At 41.5% G+C, this 26,873-nt stretch overlaps 1 protein-coding gene across 10 annotated transcripts in view; it reads left to right on the top strand.

The window, feature by feature from the left end:
- ANK1 (ankyrin 1) overlaps nucleotides 1–26,873 on the top strand; it is a 404,481-nt gene that overhangs the window by 336,797 nt on the left and 40,811 nt on the right. For 9 of the 10 annotated variants that reach the window (XM_077469910.1, XM_077469909.1, XM_077469912.1 and 6 more), the window contains 8 exons: nucleotides 567–692; nucleotides 7,032–7,151; nucleotides 10,455–10,539; nucleotides 12,816–12,890; nucleotides 16,608–16,739; nucleotides 17,335–17,508; nucleotides 25,425–25,733; nucleotides 25,822–25,894. In XM_077469910.1, the coding sequence (XP_077326036.1) occupies nucleotides 567–692; nucleotides 7,032–7,151; nucleotides 10,455–10,539; nucleotides 12,816–12,890; nucleotides 16,608–16,739; nucleotides 17,335–17,508; nucleotides 25,425–25,733; nucleotides 25,822–25,894 (1,094 nt within the window). The remainder of the gene's footprint in view (nucleotides 1–566; nucleotides 693–7,031; nucleotides 7,152–10,454; nucleotides 10,540–12,815; nucleotides 12,891–16,607; nucleotides 16,740–17,334; nucleotides 17,509–25,424; nucleotides 25,734–25,821; nucleotides 25,895–26,873) is intronic. The other variant, XM_077469916.1, reaches the window with a different exon arrangement.

The raw sequence follows: 26,873 nt of genomic DNA, 5'->3' as shown, positions 1-26,873 counted from the left end.
GAAAGAATCTAGTGACACAGGTACATAGTTACAATAAATGAGGAAGTATCCAGTGACACTGGAATACAGTAACAATAATACAGGAGGCATCCAGTGACACAGGTACATAGTAACAATACATGATGAAGCATCCAGTGACATGGGTACATAATAACAATAAATGAGAAAGCATTTAGTGACACTAGTACATAGTAGCAATAAATGAGGAAGCATCTAGTGACACTGAAATATAGTAACAGTATAGGAAAAAACATGTCATTACACTGGATCACATTGGGAGTCATTAGGAATCTTCCTGCAGCACTAAAGCCCTGTATTTTTATAAAGAAATAGCAGTTCAGTTATCCTTACACATGGTGTCACCACAGACTACGACTTTACTGGAACCCAACCTTCCTCTCCATTTCACATGATACATTTAATGACAATTTTATAGTGATATTCTGATTTTATGCTATACATATTCTTACCAGTGTTTTTAAATGGCAGCAGTGAGAAAACTTTTCAAAGCCATGATGTTGTTCCATGGACCGAGATTCAGTTATATTATAACTTTGTTTTTACAGGTGATGGATGGAACGCAGCTATTTGTGGAGCTGTCGGGAAATCTTATTCCTTTAAAGAAAGCAACACAGCAGAGGAGTTTTACTTTCCAGGCATTTAAAGAGAACAGGCTTGCACTGCCCATTAAGGTGACACCTTGTGATTTATTTCACTGGCAAAAATCATCAGTTGCCGAATGCATAGTAACACGGCTATTAGAAGTTTTGAGTTTGATTTGAAAGTTTCTGGAAAAGTACAAGGGGAGCCTGAGATTGGTATTTTGTGCTGCTGGAGGATTAGTCGCTATTCATTATTTAATTTCCAGAAGTGGATTTGCTATCTTCATTGTTTTCCATAGCAGCAATAAATATATCCCCGTCCATTCCCCTACTGGGCATCAGGGCTCCATTACCCTCCAGCCCTGTAGCTGCCCATATATTGCCTCCGTTGACTCAGTCTGTAATATAATGGAGGAGTGATACATAATTAATGCAGTGCATATATAATGCATGTTGAGTGCTCAGGTGAGAACCCATCTCTGCTTCCTTTAGAAGGAAATTGCCAAAGGCTTGATTATCACGGCACCTCACAGAGAGGAATGCATCTGATGGTTGCGAGGCTTCCTATTTATCTCATGCCGTCCCATTTGTAGAGTTTCCCTTCTTCATGTAGCCCTGTCCTCATATAACCCCTTCCACAAAACAAATTTGTCTTCTTAAAAAGTGATAGTTGGATGCAGGATGTTACCGCCAATCAGTTTAGCCACTTCAATACCGGGCACTTATACGCCTTCCTGCCCAGACCAATTTTGAGCTTTCAGCACTGTTGCACTTTGACTGACAATTGCACGGTCATACAATACTGTACCCAAATTAAATTTTTATCATTTTGTTCCCACAAATAGAGCTTTCTTTTGGTGGTATTTGATTGCCTCTGGGATTTTTATTTTCTGCTAAACAAATAAAAAAAAGACCTAAAACTTTAAAAAAAAAAAAATGTTTTTTTTGTTTCAGTTACAAAACATGTAAATAACTAAGTTTTCTCCTTCACTGATGGGCACTGACAGGGCTGCAGTGACGGGCACCAATGATGTGGCACCAATGAAGTGGCACTGATATGTGGCACTGATGGGCGCCACTGATAGGCGGCACTGATTGGCACTGATAGGTGGCACTGATATGCGACACAGATAGGCACTGATAGGTGGCACAAATAGGCACTGATAGGTGGTACGGATTGGCATGGATAGGCGGCACGGATGGGCATGGATAGGTGGCATGGATGGGCATGGATAGGCGGCACGGATGAGCATGGATAGGCAGCACAGATGAGCATGGATGGGCACTGATAGGAGGCATGAATAGGCACTGATAGGCGGCATGGATAGGCACTGATAGGTGGCATGGTTGGGCACTGATAGGTGGCATTGTAGTGTACAGTATTGTAAGCATGGGTGCCAATCAGTGCCAAACAATAATGCAAGCCAATCAGTGATGTGGGCACTGATTGGCATCCATTGTGGGCACTGACTGGCATCTCTGGTGGTCTAGGGTGGCATACCTGGTGCTGGGCATCCCTGGTGGTCTGGTGGCATCCCTGGTGGTCCAGTGTGGGCATCCTCGGGGGGGGGGGGGGCTGCGCTGATAATCGATCAGCACAGACCCCCCTGTCAGAAGAACAGCCGATCGTCTCTCCTCTACTCGCGTCTGACAGATGCTAGTGAGGAAAAGCCGATCAACGGCTCTTCCTATTTACACTGTGATCAGCCGTAATTGGACACGGCTGATCACGTGGTAAAGATTCTCTGTCAGAGACTCTTTACCGAGATCGTAGTTGCGGGGTGTCAGACTGACACACCGCAACAACGATCGCCGCGAAACGTGCCCCCTGAGGACGTCATATGATGCCCAGTCAGGATATTGAAACCACTTTGCCGCCGTCATTCTGCTATATGGCAGGCGGCAAGTGGTTAAATTTACATAAACGGAAATGTCTTCAGTGAGGGGAAAAACGTATTTGATCCCCTGCTGATTTTGTCCATTTGCCCGCTGACGAAGAAATGCTCAGTCTATAATTTTAATGGTAGATCTATTTTAACAGTGAGAGACACAATAACAACCAAAAAATCCAGAAAAAACACATTTCAGAAAAGTTATAAATTGATTTGCATTTTAATTAGTGAAATAAGTATTTGATCCCCTATCAATCCACAAGATTTCTGGCTCCCAGGTGTCTTCTATACAGGTAACAAGCTTATATTAGGAGATGCTCCTAATCTCAGCGTATTACCTGTATAAAAGACACCTGTTCACAGAAGCAATCAATCACATTCCAATCTCTCCACCACGGCCAAGACCAACGAGCTGCCCAAGGATGTCGGGGACAAGATTGTAGACCTACTCAAGGCTGGAATGGGCTACAAGACCATCGGCAAGCAGCTTGGTGAGAGGGTGACAACAGTTGGTGTGATTATTCGCAAATGGAAGAAACAAAATAGCTGTCAATCTCCCTCAGTCTGGGGCTCCATGCAAGATCTCCCCTCGTGGAGTTTCAATTATCATGAGAACGGTGAGGAATCTGCCCAGAACTACATGGGAGAATCTTGTCAATGATCTCAAGGTTGGTACCATAGTCACCCAAGAAAAATGTGGTTATACACTACGCCATGAAGGACTGAAATCCTGCAGCGCCTATAAGGTCCCCCTGCTCAAGAAAGCACATGTACAGGCCCGTCTGATGTTAGCTAATGAACATCTGAAGGATTCAGAGAACTGCATGACAGTGTTGTGGTCAGATAAGACCAAAATCCAGCTCTTTGACTCAACTTGCCGTGTTTGGAGGAGGAGGAATGCTGTCTATGACCCCAAGAACACCATTACCCCTGTCAAACATGGAGGTGGAAACATTATGCTTTGGGGGTGTTTTTATGCTAAGGACACAGGATAACTTTACTACATCAAAGGGACGATGGACCATGTACCATGTACCTTTAAATCTCGGATGAGAACCTCCTTCCCTCAGCCAGGGCATTGAAAATGCGTCGTGGGTGGGTCTTCCAGCATGACAATGACTCAAAACACACTGCCAAGGCAACAAAGGAGTGGCTCGAGAAGAAGCACATTAAGGTTCTGTAGTGGCCTAGCCAGTCTCCAGACCTTAATCCCATAGAAAATTTCTGGAGGGATCTGAAGGTTCGAGTTACCAAACATCAGCCTCGAAACCTTAATGATTTGGAGAGGGTCTAAAAAGAGGAGTGAGACAAAATCCCTCCTGAGATGTGTGCAAACCCAGGGGTCAACTACAGGAAACATGTGACCTCTGTGATTGCCAATAAGAGTTTTGCCACCAAGTACTAAGTTATGTTTTGCGAAGGGTTCAAATACTTATTTCACTCATTAAAATGCAAATCAATTTATAACTTTTTTGAAATGCGTTTTTCTGGATTTATTTTATTTCATTGTTATTCTGTCTGTCATTGTTTAAATAAACCTACTATTAAAATTATAGACTGATCATTTCTTTGTCAGTGGGCAAACGTACAAAATCAGCAGGGGATCAAATTCTTTTTCCCCTCACTGTATGTCTGAAGCTTTTATCACATTTGGAGTGCAATTAAAGCGGGTGTTAATTGCAGGTAGAGAAAAATACCTGGCGATCCTGCCAGAAATTCAGTAAACTCTTTACTTTCAGAAGTGGGCTGACAATGGTGCCTCTGCTGCACTGAAATTCCAAGCATTGTTGTCAGCCCTGCCCATAGGTGTGTGTGCAGCCCAAAGCTCAAACACACACATATTGTATACTGCAGGGCAATGGATGGTGTCAGTAGAGTACAGATTGGTGTCAGTAGATTTTGCATATATATATATATATATATATATATATATATATATATATATATTGTTATTTATTTATTTTATTACCCCTTGCCGACCGTCTCACGGCAAAACACTCAACACTCTCTAAGACACACTTAACCCATGAAGTGCCCCCTAGTGGTTGACCCCTTCACTGCCAGTCACATTTACACAGTAATCAGTGCATTTTTAATTGCACTGATCGCTGTATAAATGTGAATGGTTCCAAAATAGCACCAAAAGTGTCTGATCTGTCCGCCATAATGTTGCAGTCACGATAAAAATCACAGATCGCCGTCATTACAAGTAAAAAAAATTAATAAATTAATAAAAATGACATAAAACTATACCCTATTTTGTAGACGCTATAACTTTTGAGCAAACCAATCAATAAATGCTTATTGCGATTTTTTTTACCAAAAATATGTAGAAGAATACGTATCGGCCTAAACTGAGGAAAAAAAAATGTTTTTTTATATATTTTTTGGGAGTATTTATTATAGCAAAAAGTAAAAAATATTGAGTTTTTTTCAAAATTGTCGCTCTTTTTTTGTTTATAGCGCAAAAAATAAAAACCACAGAGGTGATCAAATACCACCAAAAGAAAGCTCTATTTGTGGGAAAAAAAGGACACAAATTTTGTTTGGGAGCCACATTGCATGACCGCGCAATTGGCAGTTAAAGCGACGCAATGCCGAATCGCAAAAAATGCTCCGGTCTTTGGGCAGCCAAATGGTCCGGTGCTGAAGTGGTTAATAGTTACCATTCCTTTTTCTTTTTTTTTTACCACATTTTTATTATATTTTTTTACAGTTTTTTTAGGAGCCCCATTGGGGTGCTTTGGTGAAATATCAGGAGTCTAAACTGACCCATGATGTCTCACTTTTAAGACAGAGAAAGGGACTGGGGACAGAGATCCCCCAGTCCCCTTCTCTGCAGCCAAGCAGCAGGGGGACTCTGTGCAAAACAGGGTGATTAGGGTGTGCCTGGTCACACCTGGCACACCCTGTGCGCACGCCTATGGCCCTGCCTGTGTTCTTTCCTGCTGGACTAGAGAATACCTGCCTATATCTCAGCAAATCCCAGTACTCAGTACCCTCCCATACTAGCTGTCTGCTATTTCCCCCCCTTTCTCCTGCTATTTTGGGGGAACTAGTTTGTCAGCCTACCAGAGGAAGTTAGGATCTAACTTTATGTCTGGCAGGATCTTTGTGATCAAGACTTTTGGATGGCTTCAGTTATTTACATGAAATTGTACCAATAATTTTTTTTTTAAAGCAGGCATCAGTGGAATGTTTCTGGAGACACACTTTTAGAACATTTATTGAAAAGTGTATTTCATAGATTAGAAATACAAATGTGTTTCTGCAACCCTAAAACCTATTTATTTTATGTTATCATAAACACATTGGGGCTGAACTACTAAACCTGGAGAGAGCAAAATCTGGTGCAGCTCTGCATAGAAACCAATCAGCTTTCAGTTTTTTTTTTTAAGTTTAATTAAACAAGCTGAGGTTAGAATCTGATTGGCTACCATGCACAGCTGCACCTTACTTTCCACTCTCCAGTTTTAGTAAGGCCCATTTCACACATGCGGACCGCATGTCCGTATTTCATCCATCCGTTAGCGGATGAAATACGGACATACATGCATTCCTATGGGATAGCGGGTGTCTGCTGATGAACATCCGCAGACACCCGCTATTGTCCGCCTCCGCAATTGTCCGATTCTGCAGACGGAGGAAAATCCTATTTTTCTATCCGTCTGCAGAGCGGATCGGATGAACACGGACAGACGGTCCGTGCTCATCCGATCCCCTATAGAGGAGAGCGGAGAACTGACAGGGCGGTCCCTGCACAGTGTGCCGTGACCGCCCTGTTATCCGCCGGCTCAGCGGGGACAACGGAGCGTTCCCCGCTGAGCAAGCGGATCATCACAGGACGGATCATTACTGATCCGTCCCGTGTGAAAGGGGCCAAAATCAACCCCATGGTCAGCAATGGTCAGACTTGTGCTGTCACATCACCCCTGGACAACTAATCACTGGAAAGATTAGTGTACTGCTGTTTCTCTGCCTCCTGCTGACATGCCCCCCTGCAGCCTCCACCCCAGTCCCTTATGCAGCTGAAAATATTTTGTGTGTGTTTATACACAAACATTTTGCCTTGAATTTCTATTTTAAATCGAATGCCTTGTTTTGCAAAGTAAAAGTTTACATATACTTGAAAGCTGAACTTGGGACATAAATACTCAAATTTATATATATTCCTTAAAAGCAGCATATCAAGGTACTAAAAAAATCTACGTAAAAACACATTTATGTATTTTTAATATATGGTATATTAGCTTAATTTAATAGGGATTTACACTTCAACTTTTATTTTACAATTTTTACCAGTTACTGATAATTATTTTTATTACATATTGACAGTGATTTTTTTTTTTATTATACTTTACATTTGGTTATACTTTTCAATTAGGAATTTTGTGCTCACATTTTTACTAATTCATTTAACAGACCTAAAGAGTAGTATCCTAGGCTAACTTTTACTTTAGTTTAAAGACATCATCTTCCTTGCTCATATATACATTATATAAGACTCTTGCATTTGTGTGTGTGTGTGATCACTTAGGTACGGGACAGCAGTCGGGAGCCATGCGGGTCTCTCTCCTTCCTCCGTAAACCCATGAAATATGAACAGTCCCAGCAAGTGCTCTGCCACCTAAACGTCACAATGCCACAGTACACACAGGTGAGATTAACACTCTGCCATTTTACAATGAGCTTCTTATGTCAGTGCCTTCCGACTGTGAGTAAGTGTACTAAGTGTAAGTGGATGCACCCTTTTGGATGGAGGGTTCTGCTTTTGACACATATATGATCTTATTTTATTGGACAGCATTCAGATTAGCACATTATGTAAATCATAGGTGTGCGCACAGGTTGTGCCAGGTGTGCTTGGGCACACCCTTATCACCCTGTGTGTTGCACATACCCCCTGTTTAGACCCCTGATATTTCACCAAAGCCCCCTAATGGGGCTCCTAAAAAGAAATTCTGTGCTTACTTTATCATAGACACCTTACACAGTATTTACAAAGCTTTAATTAGGGATAGGGATCTCTGTTTTCAGTAATTTGATTGTAATTTTTCAAATGTCATTGAACACAACTGAAAACAGTCACTTTCTTTTAAATAAGTTAACTTATCCTGATGTTTTTTGAATTGAGCTGAAAAGGTTTTTTTTTTACATTTTTTTTTTTTTTAATGTTTTGGACAGTGGGGAGAAAAGATGAGCTCAGGTGTGTTCACATGGCCTACGTACAGAGGCCGCCAGGAAGTTGGCACAGTGCTGCGCTAATCACAGGGAGTGAAACATTGCCCCGATGTGCGGCTGCAGAGATCGGGCAATGTCTCACTGCCTGTGATTAGGGTAGCACTGCGCCAACTTCCTGGCAGCCTCTGTACGTGGAGCATGCAAACATGTCTGAGCTCATCCCTAGTGGGGAGGGAATAGAACGCCTGTCGGATTTCAATTGCTGTCAGTGCACTCATAGGGAAATTCACTCTCTCTGTCTGTCCTGTTTACTGTTACCAAGAGTGAAATGAGAAAGAAAATCCCAAATGTTGGGTTCTCTCCAGAATAGGAATTGAGGGGAAATCTTCCTGTGGGGACATTTCTGGTGACCACCAGGGATTCCTTCACTTTGGAGGGATTTCCTCTCACTTCCTGTTTTGGCTATGGGACAGGAAGTGAAGAGAAATCTCCCCAATGAGACACAGCAAAAAAAAACTGTCAGGGGTTACCTCTCTCTATCCAAAATGCTAAAAAAGTTTTGCTTTTAGTTGTATTTCAATGCCTTTCTGGCTCCCACTTTTTCTGCCTTTTAGTTCTGCAATTTATATCTCACTCCAGGGCTGCTGTAAATTAGGAGATTTCTAACCTGCTGTCGATTAATTTATGTGTCATTCAGACAGGAGAGAGTTAATGCACATAGTAAAAAAAAGTACATACAAAACTAGCAAGTTTTTTTCTATCCTCATCACAAAGCACATGATGTAAACCATGATGAAGCCAGAATGTAAGACATGGCTCTAGTGAGCTGTACAAGTATGTGACTTTTATATCTCAAAACAGGACTAGGTGCATATTTGTTGGTCTTGGTGCAGCCCTACTCCAGGGAAACTTTTTTTGTTTTTTTTGTTAGAACAGGAACAGATTAAAACTTTGGTTTTTGATTGTGTCCCCTTGGGGAGACTTTTTTTGTGATCAGATGTTAAACAGTGTGTGTGTATACCCATAGAAGAGAGTTGACTGAGGTTCTAACCCTTCCATACCCAATTCAAAACAAGAATTTCAAAACATGTGCTGTAGATACACTTATTTAGATAATCTCAGAAGGCAGATAGTAAATATAGGGAACAAAAACATATTTGCCATAAGTATGGTAGGCACTCCTGCTACTATAAGCTGAAGCAACCTGCCATAGCAATAAGTGCTTTGTGGTACCACTCCAGGCTGAGGTGTAGAGCCTCATTGGCACTCAGGATAGCAGGGATGCAAGAGTAAGAAAAACTCATCCAGTGAGCAATGAACATTTAGGCATGAAACCACCACTCGCTATAGCTATTCCTAGTATGGAAGTATACATATGAAAGCCTCAGACAATGCCCCCTGAAATGTTTCATCCCATCTGCAGGGTCTTAATTACAGAAGTCACCCTTATGATTAAACCCTGGTGGGTGGGGCAAAACATGTCAAGGGAAATGGCCCAAGGAGTGGCATTGACTGAGGCTTTCACATATATACATCAATTCAGGGACTGGCTATGGTGAGGGGCAATTTCGTGCTTAAACCTAATATAGCAGTTGCACATTTCATCCCTATCTGGGGTCTTTGTCAAGCCAAGACTCAGGATAGGGTCAAAATGCATAATGCAATCACAAATAAGTATCCTGCCTTCCTCTGTTCTAGCACTTCAACCTTCATAAGCCTCTGGGAGTTGTTGGATGCCTTTGTACCTGTTGCACACCGGGGTTCCATTCTCTAACCCCATACAAAGCATATTAAAAAGCAGTGACGTAGAAGTCGGAGGATTGAACCACAGCATGCTTTGGGGGGGGGGGGGGCATCCAACAACCATCAATGCCAAAGAGCTTGAAGGTAGCAGCGCTGGAACATAAATAAGGTAGTCAAAGTTGGCTGACAAAAAGTCACCTACCACCTTTGGAACTTAGTGCAACCTACCTCCTTCAACTTTCCAGTTAAAAGCTCCTTTATTGGTTGCTTGCATATGCAAAGAGGAACGTGCATCCATCCATCGTTTGAAAGCAAATGAAAACCAGTAGCTTGAATTGTAGGAAATAAAGGGAGGAATGTAGGTTTCCACTTGCCCCAACTTTATAATTTCCTTTTCTTATTTTATGTCACATGTACCTGTTATAATCTACCTGTCTCATGTTAGGCTGTTGATGCAGCATACCAGTCCTTTGTTATCTTATTTTAATCAAACATTAGGTTTTACGTAGTTTTACCCACGATGCGCAGTGTTTGTGTTCATTTATATCTTTTATAGCTTGTTTTGTCTGTGCATCCTATAACAAGGCTGCTTGACATGTAAAATGAATTACCAGTAGCCTCTAACTGCATATAAAAGTTTACCAAAAAGTCCCTTGGGCCGTTAAGTAACTAAAAATACTTGATCAAGTGTATTTTTTATATTATTTATTATTTGCTAAAACCCTGTACTGTTAATATGAATTTACTTTAGCAAGCAGAAGAACCATCTGAACCTCCTCCTAGCCTATATGTATTACAGTTTGAGAACCTGTGCATTATAACAGCAGAGGAAAGAGCAATGTGGGAAATGCTGTAACCAATAGCACCAAGCAACTTTAACCTTTCACCAATCTGACTTTAGTTCTGGTTGGTTATTAATCGTTGTTACTCTTTGTACATCATTAATGTTCCTTAACTTGCTTTACTCAATAGGCCCATAAATGGTGCCATTCTGAAAAATTGTGAAGTTGTATAAATCTGAGTTTTTTTGTCACAGACTCCCGGCAGCCTTGACAGAAGGAGGACGCTGACTCCGCTGGCCCTAAGAGAGAGGTATAGCCTTCTCAATGACAGCATAAGAGGTGAGAGAATTGATGGTGCATATGAAGGTTGTAGCAAGACCAGGGGCAGATAGCCAATGCAGGAGCTGTAGACATTTCGACCAGATAGCCAACGAAGGGTAACAGGTGCAGAATCAAAGCGACATAACTAATGGCTAATGATAGACTACAGCCAAAACTCTTTTTTCTAATTTTGAAAAGAGTGAGGAGGGTTAGAAACAATATCAATAGTTTTTTTTTTTGCTGATTGTGTTGCTTCTGGAGAGATTTAAGCCTGGTACACACAGGAAGCTTTTCTTCATTCAACCCAGTGAGCTGAATGTAAAAATACAGAAGAGGTCACTGCACTAACTATGCAATGATAATACAGCGGTCTCTCCCGCTGTGCTATTGTGTTCTAACAGGGGGGCTGCCCTCGCACGCCAGAACACACCTGTAGGCGCTCGCAGTCATTGGCTGCAAGTGCTGAGCGGATGCCAATCAGCTGATGGTTTTCCAGCAGGCTCGTTCTCATGACCGGTGTTCTGGCAGATAGTGTCCTGCCATCATATAGTGTCTGCCCCGTACTGCACATGTGCAGTATGGGGCAGAAGAAGCTTCAGAAAATCTCTGAACATGAACGGCGCCTGCGCCGTGAGTGGAGGTGGTAGCCCCCCCATCCAAGTGGACACAGGGTTGTGAAAATTAGAGGGCGCCTCGCGGGCGAGCTTCACTCGCCACGCTTCGGGCTCGGCCTCGCTGCGCTCGGCTCTTTTTATTCTGACTCTATGTCCACTTGGATGGTGGGGATAGAACCTGGACTCATTGCGCAGGCGCCGTTCATCCTCGGCTATTTTCGGAATCTGTGTGTGCTGTGTACGGCGCATGCGCCGTACACAGTGGACACTATCCGATGGGGGACCATATATGATAGGACACCGGCTTCTGTTGGCCGAGGAGTTGAACACACGGGTCAAAAGTGGACTAGTAACTGCCATACTGACCGTTTGTACCCAGCTTTACTCCCACTTTCTGTTTGATCACTGTATAAACAAAACAGCTGACATCTACCAGGAACACAAAGATTAACACATGGAGGGCAATAAAAAATGTGTTTCTTTTAGTAGAAAGTTGGGGGGGGTTAGAATCTCTTTCAGCTTTTAATTGCTGTTTGTATCTTTTCCTGTCCAGGTGGGGGGTATCAGACAGAACAGTAGGTAAGGCAAATCTCCTTAGTTGGGATACAGACAGCATACATAGTCTATGTTAAGGTTGTATCCCTTGTTCTCTATCCAAAACTTAAAAGGTTTAAATTGAGTTGAGTAAAGGCAGAAGGTTTTTTAACTTAATGCATTCTACGCATTAAGATGCAAAACCTTTGGTGTGCAGCAGCCCCTAATACTTACCTGAGCTCCCTATCGATCCAGTGATGTTGCAGAAGAGCTAAGAAGTCTGCGGACTCTCCCTCCTGATTGGCTGAAACACAGAGCGGGCATCGTTGGCTCTTGCTACTGTCAATCAAAGTCAGTGCACCAGTGAGATGAGAGAGGGCCGGGGCCGAGCCATGGCTCCATGTCTGGATTGATACACAGAGTAGGGGCTTGGCTTGGGTGCCCCCATAGCAGGCTGCTTGCTCTGGGGGTGTTTCATCACATATGGCGACCCATCACAGTTGGCTACCCGCTGGACTGCACATGCACGGCGCCGCCGTATGCGTTCCACCCCTGAGTCCAAGTTCAAGCCCCACCATCCAAGTGGACATAGAGCTTGATTATATTTATGCCAAGCGAAGCGAGGCCATCACCGAAGCGTGGCGAGTGAAGTGAGCTTGCAAGGGGCCCTCTGTTGGAACGCATATGGCGGCATCGCGCATGCTCACTCCAGCGGGTAGCAAAATTTGATGGGTAGCCGAATGTGACGTGACAGGGGCACTCAGCAGGAGGGAGGGGCCAGGAGCGCCGCGAAGGGACCCAAGAAGAGGAAGAATCTGGGCTGTTCTGTGCAAAACCATTACACAGAGACGTTAAGTATAAAATGTTTGTTATTTCTAACCAAAAAAAAAAAAGACTTTAGTCTCACTTTAATAACAAAAGAAACAATTACTAGTAGTAAATAGCAGCTTATTAAATTGAAATTTTATTTTTTTTACATTAACTCTTGTGTTAAAATTTTATGCATAAGGCATCTCTTTTACTGTTCTGCATTTAATGACGTGACTTGATTGGCCCTTGTGGCTTCCTGTACTTTGCTGTCTACAGTCCCCTCTATCCTTCTTTGGCTTCTTTCTCAATGTCTCCCATATCTTTCTGCCATCCCAGGTTCTCTTAGTGGAACGGAACGCGTTGACATGAAGATGGCTGTAATATCAGAGCACTTGGGTCTCAGCTGGGCCGGTAAGTACAAACTTACAAATAAAAACACAGCATAGCATCTAACACTTTTTCTACACTGTCCTAAATGGGAAAAATAACTATTTTGGTCATATTTGGTATATTTATATCAGTCATTGTAACTGGTATAAGATAGGGTGCCTAGTATAGAAATTGTGGTGACAGGTGGATAATCAAAGATTTCCTTGATCATGCACCATATGTCTAACAGTATTTACAAGATCAAAGTATATGTTACATGTGCTTCTGTAGAAAACTGTGCTGTCCCACAGCCTTCTCATAGCTGTGAATATAGCCACTTAATCCGGCTGTTGTATCTCCTTCCGATGTAATTGAGAGCTTTATTACACTGCTGATGCTGTTATCGCCTATGACAGAACTCATAGACTGCTGTCATCTGTCTCCTTACCTTATCTGCTATGTGTCATTTTCTAGCACCTAGTTACATATAGTTACATAGTAAATCCAATTGAAAAAAGACACCAGATCATCCAGTTCAACCAACAGAAAAAAAAAACACACACACACATATACACAATTCTGTACCCTCATTTGATCAAGAGGAAGGCAAAAAAAAAATCCAATTTCCTCCAACGAGGGGAAAATAAAAAAAATTCTTATGGATTCCCAAGAAGCAATCAAATATTCCCCGGATCAACTTTACCTATAAATATTAGTATACAGTTATATTATGTACATTTAGGGAAGAACCCAGGCCTTTTTTTAAACAATCTACTGAGTTGGCCAGAACCAGCATTGACAGAGTCTGTTCCACATTTTCAAAGCTCTTACTGTGAAGAAACCTTTCCGTATTTGGAGGTTAAATCTCTTTTCCTCCAGATGTAAAGAGTGCCCCCTTGTCTTCTGCGATAACCTTAAAGTGAATAACTCAACACCAAGTTCAGTATTTGGACCCCTTATATATTTAGACTTTTTGATCATAGTTACATAGTTACATAGTAGATGAGGTTGAAAAAAGACACAAGTCCATCAAGTCCAACCTATGTGTGTGATTATATGTCAGTATTACATTGTATATCCCTGTATGTTGCGGTCATTCAGGTGCTTATGTAATAGTTTCTTGAAACTATCGATGCACCCCGCTGAGACCACCGCCTGTGGAAGGGAATTCCACATCCTTGCCGCTCTTACAGTAAAGAAACCTCTACGTAGTTTACAGTTAAACCTCTTTTCTTCTCATTTTAATGAGTGGCCACGAGTCTTGTTAAACTCCCTTTTGAGAAAAAGTTTTATCCCTATTGTGGGGTCACCAGTATAGTATTTGTAAATTGAAATCATATCCCCTCTCAAGCGTCTCTTCTCCAGAGAGAATAAGTTCAGTGCTCGCAACCTTTCCTCATAACTAATATCCTCCAGACCCTTTATTAGATTTGTTGCCCTTCTTTGTACTCGCTCCATTTCCAGTACATCCTTCCTGAGGACTGGTGCCCAGCACTGGACAGCATACTACAGGTGCGGCCGGACCAGAGTTTTGTAGAGCAGGAGAATTAATGCTTTATCTCTGGAGTTGATCCCTTTTTAATGCATGCCAATATTCTGTTTGCTTTGTTAGCAGCAGCTTGGCATTGCATGCCATTGCTGAGCCGATCATCTACTAGGACCACCAGGCCCTTTTCCATCCTAGATCACATCCCCCCTTAATCTCCTCTTCTCAGGCGAGAATACATTCAGTTCCTCTAATCTTTACTCATAACTGAGCTCCTCCATGCCTCTTATTAGTTTGGTTGCCCTTCACTGCACTTTCTCCAGTTCCCCGATATCATTTTTGTGAACTGGTGCCCGAAACTGAACTGCATATTCCAGATGAGATGCCCAAGTACAATGATTTTAATGGGCCGGGTTTTAATTATGTGGAAATATATGAAAATTATCTAACAAATTATAAAGCAAATTATAAGCCACAATGCATAGGTTTTTTAGAAGAGCCTAGTACTTTGCCAGTCTATGGGGTTAATTTACTAAAGGGAAACTGACTGCTCACTCTACAAGTGAATTATTTCCACATCTTAGTGAATGAGGTGAAGCTCTGCTGATTTTTATCATCCAACCATGTGCAGATAAAAGATCTGTTCTGGGTATTCTGAACGTAATTGGGTATTCTTTGCAAAATTAAGCTTCACCACATTTATTAAGATCTGCCTTGTAGAATGCAGCTGTGCTTGTAAATAGTCTACTTTATCTTTGCCTTTAGTAAATTTCTGTCTGCATAAGAAATGCAGTGTACTTGTCACTTCCTGTTGTAAATCTCAGACATGAAATATGAACAAAGCATATTCATTCTATAGTGTGTAATCCACTAAGTGTCATTTCTGTCTGCTACTTCATTCCTCTGCTATGAATCACTTCTGACAAGTTTTCCTGACACCAAGAAAAAACAGGTGACAGGGGAGGGATCTCCAGCTGATTGACAGCCTCAGCTCTGTTCTTGTGCATTGTGTGGAAGGAAGTGTGTCCCTTCCCTCCAAGCAGCTGTCAGAGCTCTCCTAACTGAGCTCTGCAGTGTGACTTCAGCTCTTGCCCCCTTTTTTCTGAACACTCCAATTAGCTTTAAAATTCAGCACTTTGAATGGATGTAGAGAAGAGAGGGCTGCAGATAAACAGGTACAACCTATGTAGGAAGATGTGTTTAATTTCTGTGTATCATCTGAGGCCAGTCAAATCACTGGGGATATTGAAGGGTTTTCAACTTTAAATGAGAAACAATGATATCTTTATTCAAAGCTATTCTTTTAAAACTCCCTTGCAGTAATCCCATGTGTGGCTCGGGGTTAATTTTCAGTACCAAAACCCCGAGCCACACTTGGGATTACATTGCAGTATCCAGGTACAGTTACTTACCTTGTACCTAGCATCCTGCAATGTCCTCCCACGGTATCCTCTGGCCGGATCCTCTGCCCAATGTATCAGTGTTCCCGACTCCATTTCCCTGCACGCATCGTGACGCATGGGGGTGAAGTCTGGCGACAAATTCAAAAAAGTACAAACACATAACACACAATACATTGTAATCTGTAGATTACATTACTGTATCAAATCATTTCACCTCATTTTTGTCCAGTGCCCTGCATGCACTTTTACCATTCTTTCTGCCTGGAAACTTGAGAACGTCCATGGCATCCAAAAAGCATTCTTCTATGTCAAAAGTGGTTTTAGACCAGCTAGAAAACAGTGAGAATTAGAATCACTTGCAGAATTGAGCGATAGTGATTTGTGGGGAAATTCATCATCAGACACGGAAAGTAATGACAGCGTCGATTCAGCGACTAGATTAGGGGCCGGGCGCATGGATTAGGAGGGCTGCGCCCCATATGGACGGGCTGCCACTGGACTGGCCTGGACTTACCTCTAGTCCCTGTATGACCATAGAATAGACCAGTGTTTCTCAACTGCAGTCCTCAAGGCGCCTCAACAGGCCATGTTTTCAGGATTTCCCTCAGATGAAACGGCTGTGATAATTACTAAGGCAGTAAAACTGATCAAATCACCTGTGTAAAATAATGGGCAGCCTGAAAACATGACCTGTTGGGGTGCCTTGAGGATTGGAGTTGAGAATACTGGAATAGATTATAACATACATTAAAATAATAAAAAAATTATATTTATAAGATGAACGTTACCATGTATTTTCATGATATGTACATTTTTTGTCTAATGTGGCCATATTTCCAAGTTACAAATCTGACCATGTCTTGTTTACAGAACTGGCTCGTGAGTTGCAGTTTGAGATGGATGACATCAACAGGATTCGAGTGGAAAACCCCAACTCTTTGTTGGAGCAGAGTGCGGCCTTACTGCATCTTTGGGCATCACGGCAAGGCTCTAACGCAAAATGTAGGCACACTCAGAACTATTATTCTACCTGCTGGGGCTGGATATTTTCTAGGGAACTCCTCTCAATTTAAAGGGGTCACAGATAGAACACTGGTTATCCTATCAAACATGGAGACCCCAACCTGACTCATTGATGTCATTCCTTCTGAAGTGGCCTATAGCAATGGCCTGGCTCATTCATTAAGATGAAGTCGAATAGAACCAACTCCATGTTTACAATTATGGGAGATTATGGGATGGATCACACACACAGCAGAAAAGCCATACATTTATAATACATATAATACATAATACATCTTTTGCATATAGATTTTTCCCTATGAAAAGCTGTAGTGAAATGTACAGATGATGAATTAAATGTAAAGGTTTTATAGGTAGTTTGTAAAGAGGTAGTTGGTCTGTTGTAGATTTCCTCAGGCCTAGATGCCTCACTAGAAAGTACATTCAGATGTTTAGTCTACAGCTTAGCTTGTTTGAATGGAGCAGAATTACAGAAACAGGTTTACCAAAGACTGTAGAGCAGTGGTAAATACATTTTATTTTATATTTATATAAAAATAATTATGTTATTTTACAACATTTATATTTCACACAGTGGAAGATTTATACACAGCTCTGCGTAACATTGACCGCAATGAAATTGTCACCATGTTGGAAGGTTCAGGACGGCAGAGCAGGAGTTTAATGGGAGATCGCCGCTACACAAACAGCGATGGATCTATTTCCCCCTCTCAGAGGAATGGTACACTCCCCTGGGGGTCATCACCAGGTACGTGAATATGCAGGGTCCTCATTAGGATTCAGTTACATTTAGGTAGTATTTATCAGTATTTATCAATACATAGTAGGTATGGAAGCCTAGAAATAAGGGGTACTTATCTAAAGTGATTTACATTAGAAGATAGATAGATAGATAGAGATAGAGAGATAGATAGACAGATAGACAGATAGATAGATAGACAGATAGATAGATAGATAGAAAGATAGATAGATAGATAGATAGATAGATAGATAGATAGATAGATAGATAGATAGATAGATAGATAGATAGATAGATAGATCATTTTTAATGGCTGTCCTACACAGTATTGCTGCAGTTTGCTCACATCACAGTGTCCCTGTGCTTATGCTGATCACGCACTGAACAAAAAACACCAATCTGCTAAAGATTAGCTCGAAAACAATCACTCAATGTAACAAAGAAGCCCTCTGACAGCCTTCATGGCTTTCCAATCAAAGGTTTCCTTGAAGACCTCAGGTACTCTGGTTTGTAAAGGTAATAGGCAGACGTACGGGGGCAGTCCGCAGATCCAAATTGTAACTTGTATCTTTCACGATTAGCTGAGTGTACATGTTTATACACTGTGCGGACACCTTGGCCCTAGTGCGGGGGAAGATAGTGATTAGTTAGGAAAATCCAACTTGTGCAGTTGATTGTTCTCATTGGCAGGTCAAATGCAGATCAACTGTAGGTTTAATGCACCTGCAGTCAATTCTAAATGATCTCAGAAGCATCTCAAACTCATATCAAGATTGCACTCCATTTACCGATCAAAGCCCATAGCCCTTTGCCAATTACGAATACAAGGGCTGTATTCTTAAAAATTCTTTAAAGTAGAACTATAGGCAAAACTTTTTTCATTTTGGATAGAGCAAGGGAGGGTTATAACCCGTGTCACATTTTTTTTTTTTTTGCCATCTATGTCTGATTGGGAAGATTTCCCTTCACTTCCTGTCCTATAGCCAACCCGGAAGTGAGAGGAAGTCCCTACAAATTAAGGGAATTTGGGCACACTAGGACCTAGTGTCCCCATTAGAAGATTTCCTCTCTCTTACTTTTCTGGGGACAACCCAAAATTTGGAATTTTCTTTTACTTTCACTATCAATGATAATGGTAACCAGTAGAAAAAGAGAGGGAAAGTCTTCTTAATGGAGGCCCAGACTGCAGTAAAAATTGGCAAATGTTTTTATCCCTCTCCACTCTATCCAAAACGAATAAAAAAGTTTTGACTTTAGTTATACTTTAATGTACATTAATTCCTAAAAAAAAAATATTCTCACTTCTACCAGTAGCTCACTACTGTCTTTGTACTGTATAGTATAATATATGTCTGTATGCCAGAAGGGGAATTCCACCTTACTGTAATGCGGCCTTTACTCTTTCTGCATGAGGCCTGACTTTGAGAACAGCTAAGGATTGCCTGCTCCTGTACACCCTGATCTGTGTCTCCTTTTCTAACCACTAACTGGTATAGTTCACATCTGTCACATCACTTACCCCAGGGACAATAACTGGGGGGGCTGGACTCAATGTGTGTTTGTCTCACCCACTCTTTCTGCTTTTTCTCTCTCTCCTTCTCTCTCACTCTTTTGCTGAGCTAATCCGTTCACCTCTGACCTCTGACCTCCTCATGCTCCTCTCCTCCCTTTATCAGTCAGGACCAGGCGTCTCACTCACCCTCAAACCCTCTCCTTGTCCTGAGGGATGCATGTATCTCTGTAGCATTTCTAGTCATATGGAAAACACAGCACTGACATTCCAGCACAACTACCTGAGAGCCGGAACCATTTGTTTAAAGTGGAGCACCAGCAAAATCTTCTTTTTTTTCTTTGAACAGAACAGGAAAAGGTTGGAACCTCTGTTAAGTTGTATTGCTGATTGTGTTCCTGTGTGATTCCCTTTACTTCCTGTTGTGTCACTGGTAATAAAAAAATGAGGATATTATGTCCAACGTGGACATAGAATTAAATCCTGTTATATTAGTCAAATGGGAAAGGGCAAGGCAGCAAGTGGTGGGAAATCTTCCCATAGGACTTAAGCAGCAATACATCTCTGACCTGAATAACAGCTAAAAAACGAGGTTTTGGTTTTGAGTTCCACTTTAAATAATTTTGTGCTGAAAACACTGTGAATTACATTTTGAATATCTTTTTATGTATACATATGCAATGCATGATCTATTTTATATTACACATAATCAATTTAAAGTACAATAAATTAATGAATGAGTTATAATAGAATCCTTTATAGTAAAAGCCTTTCTCCTTGGCCAGCCATATGGCATCTTTATGTAATTCTAATGGACTCATCATTTTCAGAATGACCAAGTCCTCATCACAGCCATTCCCAATGCGGCAGTGCTAAAAGGGCTGCCAACCAAAGTATGAAGACCTATTTTTATATAATGCATACGTTTTCTTTACTAGCTTATCAGCCCTCCTATTCCTGCAACTTCGTTTAATTTAATGCCATTATCAGATGAAGCTCTACACACATTATAAGCGATTGATTGTGACACGTTCCCTCCTTGTCTATGAGTGATTTTCCTACTAGGACATCTGTGCCAAATGTTTTCCCATCACATCAAAATGTACACATCTAGAAATCAGAGGTCATTTATTAATTCAAGTAATAAATGCATTTACAATATATAACCATTTTTTACATGTCCAGTAAAAACAATATTGATGTTGATTCAGCTTGTGTGCTCTTCATTGTACAGGTTTACGTTCTTCTCTTTATTACCTTTTTCCCTTACCCTTAAAGCCCAGCTAAAGTTTAAGAAAGCAGCAAAACAGACTCCTTGGTGTAAAAAGCTTTGAAGCAAGGTTCTTACTGTGATTAGTAGTGAAATAACTCCCCAGCTGCCCATAATCCAAGGTGCAGGCTGCAGTTAAAGGACAGTGGTCTCTCTGCAGTGGTCCAACATGTCCTCCCTTTTAGTCACAATAGGCTCATGCTTCCTGCTGATTGGAGAGCACTAGTTGTGACTCATCACAAACCACCACAGCCCATCACAAGCCTCAGCTTCAGTATCCAGAATCCATGGCACCAAAAAGTTCCATCCAGGTCACAAGGGAGCCACGAATCATGGAGTAATAGAATCCTGCAGCTTCAACAAAAGAATCCAGGGTCATCCACAACATACGTGGCACATACATGAAAAAATACCTTGCAAGGGAGTCCAAAGAGAGACTAATCTCACCCCTTAAGCCTCAAATGTCACCATATACAGTATCTCAGGTGCTTAGATATTCACAGCACAGAGCCAGTATATGGTGACATTTGAGGCTTAAGGGGTGAGATTAGTCTCTCTTTGGACTCTCTTGCAAGGTATTGTTTCATGTGTGTGCCACATATGTCATTCAGATGTGAAGATGATCTATTTTAAATATATGCTGCCATTATATGAAATCTCATTTATATGTTTTATTTTTAGATAGAGAGACCTGCTTTGTCTTTCAACAACCCCTAAGTGTCCTGATGAAGCTAGACAGTGAAACATGTTGACGCACAGGGGCTCACTACCATGTATATCATGCATATTCATCCTAGCCATATATTATGTATCATATGCTTTTACCTATTACTGTCCATTGTGCCTCTAAAGTCTGATCTTGGGCTAGTTACATGCCCAATTTTCTCTCTAAGCTGTCAAAAGGAGTGACAGTGGGCACTGGGTCCATTGGCAGGTCCTTCAATGCCAGCTGTTAGATCAGGAGTTGATGCTACTTCAGCTTAGCCTGGTTATGTGTCTGTCCTGATGCTCTCTGCTTCCCATGCTTATCTACCAGATTTTAGCTGTCAGTGTGCTATCATTTTTTGCTAATAAATCAGTTGCTTTTATTCTAACTTGGATCCCAGGCTCCTGTTTTTCTGTTGTTTGAGTTGTGACTGATCAGGAGCAGACTCAGTCCACTGCACAGAGATCACTATTCTCATACAGAGTACAGCAGTTCTTCCTTGCAGACCATCTCCCTGTGCTTTGGATTCTGGGCAGCTTTGGGGAGCTACAGTATCTCCCTGCTAACCACAATAAGAACCTTCGATCAAGGTTTTTACCATCTGTTGAATGTATTCTGCTGCTTTCTTCTTTTAATTCGGTTTTAAGGCCAAGCTTTAAATAATATGGTGGGGAATAGGCATGCTGCTGAAATGACCGCATTCAGTGGCAGGTTCAGTGAGGTTTCATTCTAAAGCTGGCCTTATGCGTTATCCAATTTTCTTGTACAATTTTCCTTTAGATTTACCAAAACCATATAATGTCCTTTCACACCTAAACACTTTCAGTTGTCATGCAATCAGGCAGGCTTTTGCACTACATAGTTGAAGGTAAATCTAAAGGAAATTGCATAATGCATGGCCAGTTTAATCAAGGACTGCAAAAACTATAGTGAAAGTAACACCAATTGCAGATTTCAAATGCAATATATAGTGCAGCGCTTAATAAAATAAATTCAATAAAAGTCCAAAGAGCAACTGAAGTATTGCAAAGTGTGATCACAATGTGTGAAAAAGTTCATCCAGTATAAATATTCCTAGAGTGCTAGATGCTCAGCAGGACTTTAAATCATTTAGCAGGGTGTAACATCCAACAGAATCCACCAGAAATCGTGAGGAAAATCCGGTGCTAGTGAGCCTCCACCAAAACTATGCACTCACCAGAATTAAGGTATAAAACATTTCCAATCAATGCCTCTTAGCAGACACTACGCATCATCTCCTATTGGCACTGTAATCTCCTTCATTGAGGGATCCATGAGCTGTGTATAAAGAGCTCACCAAACAGGAGCCCAAAAGTACTTGTATAGTGTAGTAGTTTATTATAAAATTTTAAAATTACATCCAGATAAATGCTGCAGCATTAAAACGTAGTAAAACTAAACAGCCAAACTTACGATGGCGGCCGCCGCTCCAGCCACATCCACGTGTCTGGAGTGGCGGCCATCATTGTAAGTTTGGCTGTTTTGTTTTACTACGCTTTAATGCTGCAGCATTTATCTGGATGTAATTTTAAAATTTTATAATAAACTACTACACTATACAAGTACTTTTGGGCTCCTGTTTGGTGAGCTCTTTATACACGGCTCATGGATCCCTTAATACAGGAGATTACAGTGCCAATAGGAGATGATGCGTAGTGTCTGCTAAGAGGCATTGATTGGAGCTGTTTTATGCCTTAATTCTGGTGAGTGCATAGTTTGGGTAGAGGTTCACTTTCAGTGAATATTCCTCGCGATTTTTGGTGAATTCTGTTGGATGTAACACACTGCTAGATGTTTTTAAGTTCTGGTGAGCATCTAGCACTTTAGGAATATTCATACTGGATGAACTTTTTCACACATTGTGATCACATTTTGCAATACTTCAGTTGCTCTTTAAACTTTTACTGAAATTATTTTATTAGATTAACTAATCAAGTGCTGCACTATATATTGTTTTTGTTACTTACAAGGTTTTGTACAGTCACTTTGCGTGCCAGCTGCTGTTATCTGGTGTGCTCGCTATACACACTTTGCACTTATTGAAATTTCAAATAGTTGTTACAGATGATCTTTTTTATTAACCTATTCATAAAGAAGAGCTGAAATCTAAAATGTAGCCAGTATGGGTTACTTATACAATTGTTGAATTAAAATCCATATGCTACTGGTTTTCTTAATAAGCAATAATTGCATATGGAGGCTGCCAGCTTCACCAGGGTCTAGGACGCTGATGGGTATACCAATGATCCAGTCCCTCATCTCAAGGGATGCACAGGCTCTATCCACCGTATTTTTTTAAAAACATCAATTCCCTGATTTTCAGGTGACAAGATGTAACCGTACGATATTTTTTCACTGATGTAATTACAAAATCTTGACAAATACAAAGGTATTTTAAAGTCAGAGAAAGGTTCCAGTTCCATATGGTAAATGTCCTCTGAGGTTTATCTGTGCACATTAATATTTTTTCTTTACCTCTGCAGAGGGATAGCTAGCAGAACGGAGGTCTCCTTTTTCTAAATATGCGTTTGTCAGTGTCTTTGTGTGCATGTGCACTAGTTGTGACTTGTGTCTTTATAGGTTGTGGGTTTGTGGTGTTGTGCGTTGTGTAGATATGGCAGACATCCTGTGTTGCACTGCCAGTAATCACTGCTTTCATTTACACACTGTTACCGATTAGCTATGTTGAGCTCTCACAATGTCTAAATAACATTTATGTCAGGTGACATGGTAGATTTTCTCTTGCAGCAGCCCCTCTTGCCTTGTCCCTTATGGGGGTCTCATCTTTCTAAAAACAGCAGACAGGGTGTGACACGTGGCAGGGTGTCTGTCACTTCTGACGGCTCAAACAGCTGGGTAAGCAAGTGGTGACAAGGGGCCTCGCAGCCTGCACATTCAGCAGCTCACACTCTATATAGGGCCGTGTCCCTAATATATCTCACTGTAAGTAGGAACCCAGAGCTTAGCCCTCTCAGTTTTATTCACAACATAAACAAGGCTGGCGTGGTTTTGGTTAATTGTGTCGTGTGTGTTAATTGTCTTAATTGTGTCTTGTGTAGGATGGAAAATTAAGAGGTTTTCTGGAATAGGATAAAATTGGAGACAGTTTTGCACAATATCAATATCACATCCTTATTGTTACTGGGATTGAACCCACCCGTTTACGAGAGTGCATCCACCTTTGTGGCCATAGGGCTACAATGGAGCTGGGCTGAACTCACTCTAGGGCATTCGGTTTCTCTGTATGTTATTCCTGTACATCAGAAAGCTTCCAGTGACCTTTCCAGTAAGTAGAGGTCAGCTGCAATCTTGCACAGAAATAGCATACAGAGGCTCCAGATACACATACGAAAAGTAGATATGCCAAGTAAGAGCATTGTGACATCACCACTCTGCACCCGTGATGACATAATTGGCTCTAAGTTCAGCTTGTTCCTCTGACTCTACTTACTGTCTGAGTACCATTCCATCTATGTGTTGGATGTTAAAAGTATGTAAATTAGTATGAGAGTCACATTATGGTGTATAAGGACAGTACTGAGGAGTCCAAGGCAGGTGTCCAAGTTTCATTTGTCACAGAAAGTCCCATTAAGGTGCTATGTCATCTATACATATTAAGGGCCTGTGTTAACGGGCTTTGAGCTTGTGTTGGCACCATCAGTTTGAGATGCTTCTGAGATCTTTTCAAATTCATTGACAGGTGCACATGACCTGCAGTTAACCTCCTTCTCACTTCCATTGGACCTGCTTCAAGCGGTCTTTGCGTTATCATAGATTTATGTATGGGAATTAAAAAACCAGCTTGAAACAAGCAAAAGCCCATCAACAAAGGCACTTCAGAGCAAACAAATTCATGCAAATTAAAAATGGCCTTGTGGATAGAAAGTGAGTGTAGTTACAGGATGACCTTTAACAGCCAGTCAGATCAGTTGTCTTTTTGTGTGGAGAATGAGATAAAGCTTTTGAAATGTTACTATAGCAATGCATCTATATGCCTTTTCTTTTTCAGTTTTCATTCATGAGGCCCAGCATAGATGACGGTAGACTTTTTTCTTTAATCATAGAAATACTATACATTCCTCAGAGATCTCATACCTTGTCTATTGTCTTATTCAGAATCCTGCAGTCTCAGAAAACATGACTTCTCCACTTGCCGTAATGGCACGTTAGTGCTGAAGTACATAGCATTGTACATTATAAGGAGGAAATAAACAATGTAGAGAAAAGGTGCACTAGAATTTCACTTTTTTAGTTCCAGAATATTTACCATAGTACACAGGGTTTATTGCATTGGGTTGAGTGGAAAGCAGTAGCTTCACATTAAATTTTGTTATTGGCAGATGTGGGAAATGATTGCATCTTCTGCTTTTTGGAGTGAGTGGCTGTGACACCCCCTTCCCCACCCTCCCCTCCCACAGGTCAGTCCTTGGCACAAGATGAGCTGCTTTCCCCGGCCTCTCTCAACTACTCCCTACCCTCCCCATTGCGCATGGATCAGTACTGGAGTGAAGCGTCCATTTTGGATGGAGTCCCCATGGCGACTGCGGAGCCCGATGGGGTGTTGGACCTACCAGACCTGCCTCTATGGGCCTCAGGCCTGTCCCCTTCCCTTGTGGCTCCTGAGGACTCATCCCTGGAATGCAGCAAGGCTGAGGATGAGTGGGATGCCCAGCCGCGTCCATCTTCGGGCTCCCCTGAGCTGGATGAGGAGGAGACTGAAGCTGGAGGTCAGAGGTTAAAGATGACGGTGTGAGAAAGTGAGAGAGATTCAGCATGTGGACAATCATTTCTAAACACCTTGTTCATTTATTGCAGGACCAGAAAGGGTCCAGGCCCGGATAACAGAGACTCCTACCACATGCAGAGTGACAGGAAGTAGTGTAGAAAGGTAAGTCATGGCTCAGTGCCATATAACCATATACAAGGATGCACAATTCCATTACTGGAACTGAGCCAAAAGTTTCATTTCTGTGCTAGAACAATGGCAATTGGAATCTGATTGGCTACTCTTAGCAACACCCCTGTTGTCACTAGTATAAGTTAATTTCTTTGTATATAAAGCTATAATGCCGCGTAGACATGATTGGACTTCCTGGCAGACTAGGTCCGACGGAATCGTTCCATCGGATAGTCCACTCGTGTGTGGGATAGTCCGATCGTTTTTCCTTTAAAAAAATCAGACGGACATATAAATAGAACATGTTTCAAATCTATCCGACGGACTCAATTCCTATCGGGAAAAAACATTTGTCTGTATGCTGGACCGAAAGACCAAATACGACTCAAGGGCAGCTATTAGCTACTGGCTATTGAACTCCCTTTTCTAGTCCCGTCGTACGTCATCACGTTCAAAATGAACGGACTTCCGAACGGATTTAGTCCGTTCATGTGTGGGCAAGTCTGTTCGTCCGACGTAACTCCATCAATAGTTTGTCTGGTAGACCGTCTGACCTTTTCTGCCGGAAAGTCCGGTCCTGTGTACGTGGCATAAGGATTCCTGTTTAACAGTCTAAACAAGTACCAAACCCAAAATAGTGAGGGTCCCTCACGCTATCAATATAAAAATGATAAACTAGGTAATTACAGCTATATCTGGAGTGTGTACCGTGCTCTCATGTGAATAAATAATAAAATGGAATAGATAAGAGCAACTAAAAATAAACTGGTCAAATGGATCACTAACAGTGCAAAGAAACAAATATGTGCAAATAGATACAGGAATAACAGTGCTGTGCCAAACGTGATGGTCTTGCACAACAAACCACTGATACATTCCTATAAGTTAAATGGCAGTTCCAAATACTGTGCAAAAGAGCAAAAATGTGCTTTGTTTCCCAGTATTTTTGCACATTGTTTACTGCACAGCC

The sequence above is a fragment of the Lithobates pipiens genome, unplaced genomic scaffold (genome assembly GCF_037356315.1).
Source record: "Lithobates pipiens isolate NorthernLeopardFrog02 unplaced genomic scaffold, aLitPip1_a1.2 Scaffold_8, whole genome shotgun sequence".
Lineage (NCBI taxonomy): Eukaryota > Metazoa > Chordata > Amphibia > Anura > Ranidae > Lithobates > Lithobates pipiens.
Note: the sequence above shows the minus strand (reverse complement) of the source record. Positions and strands in the feature narration are given on the sequence as shown.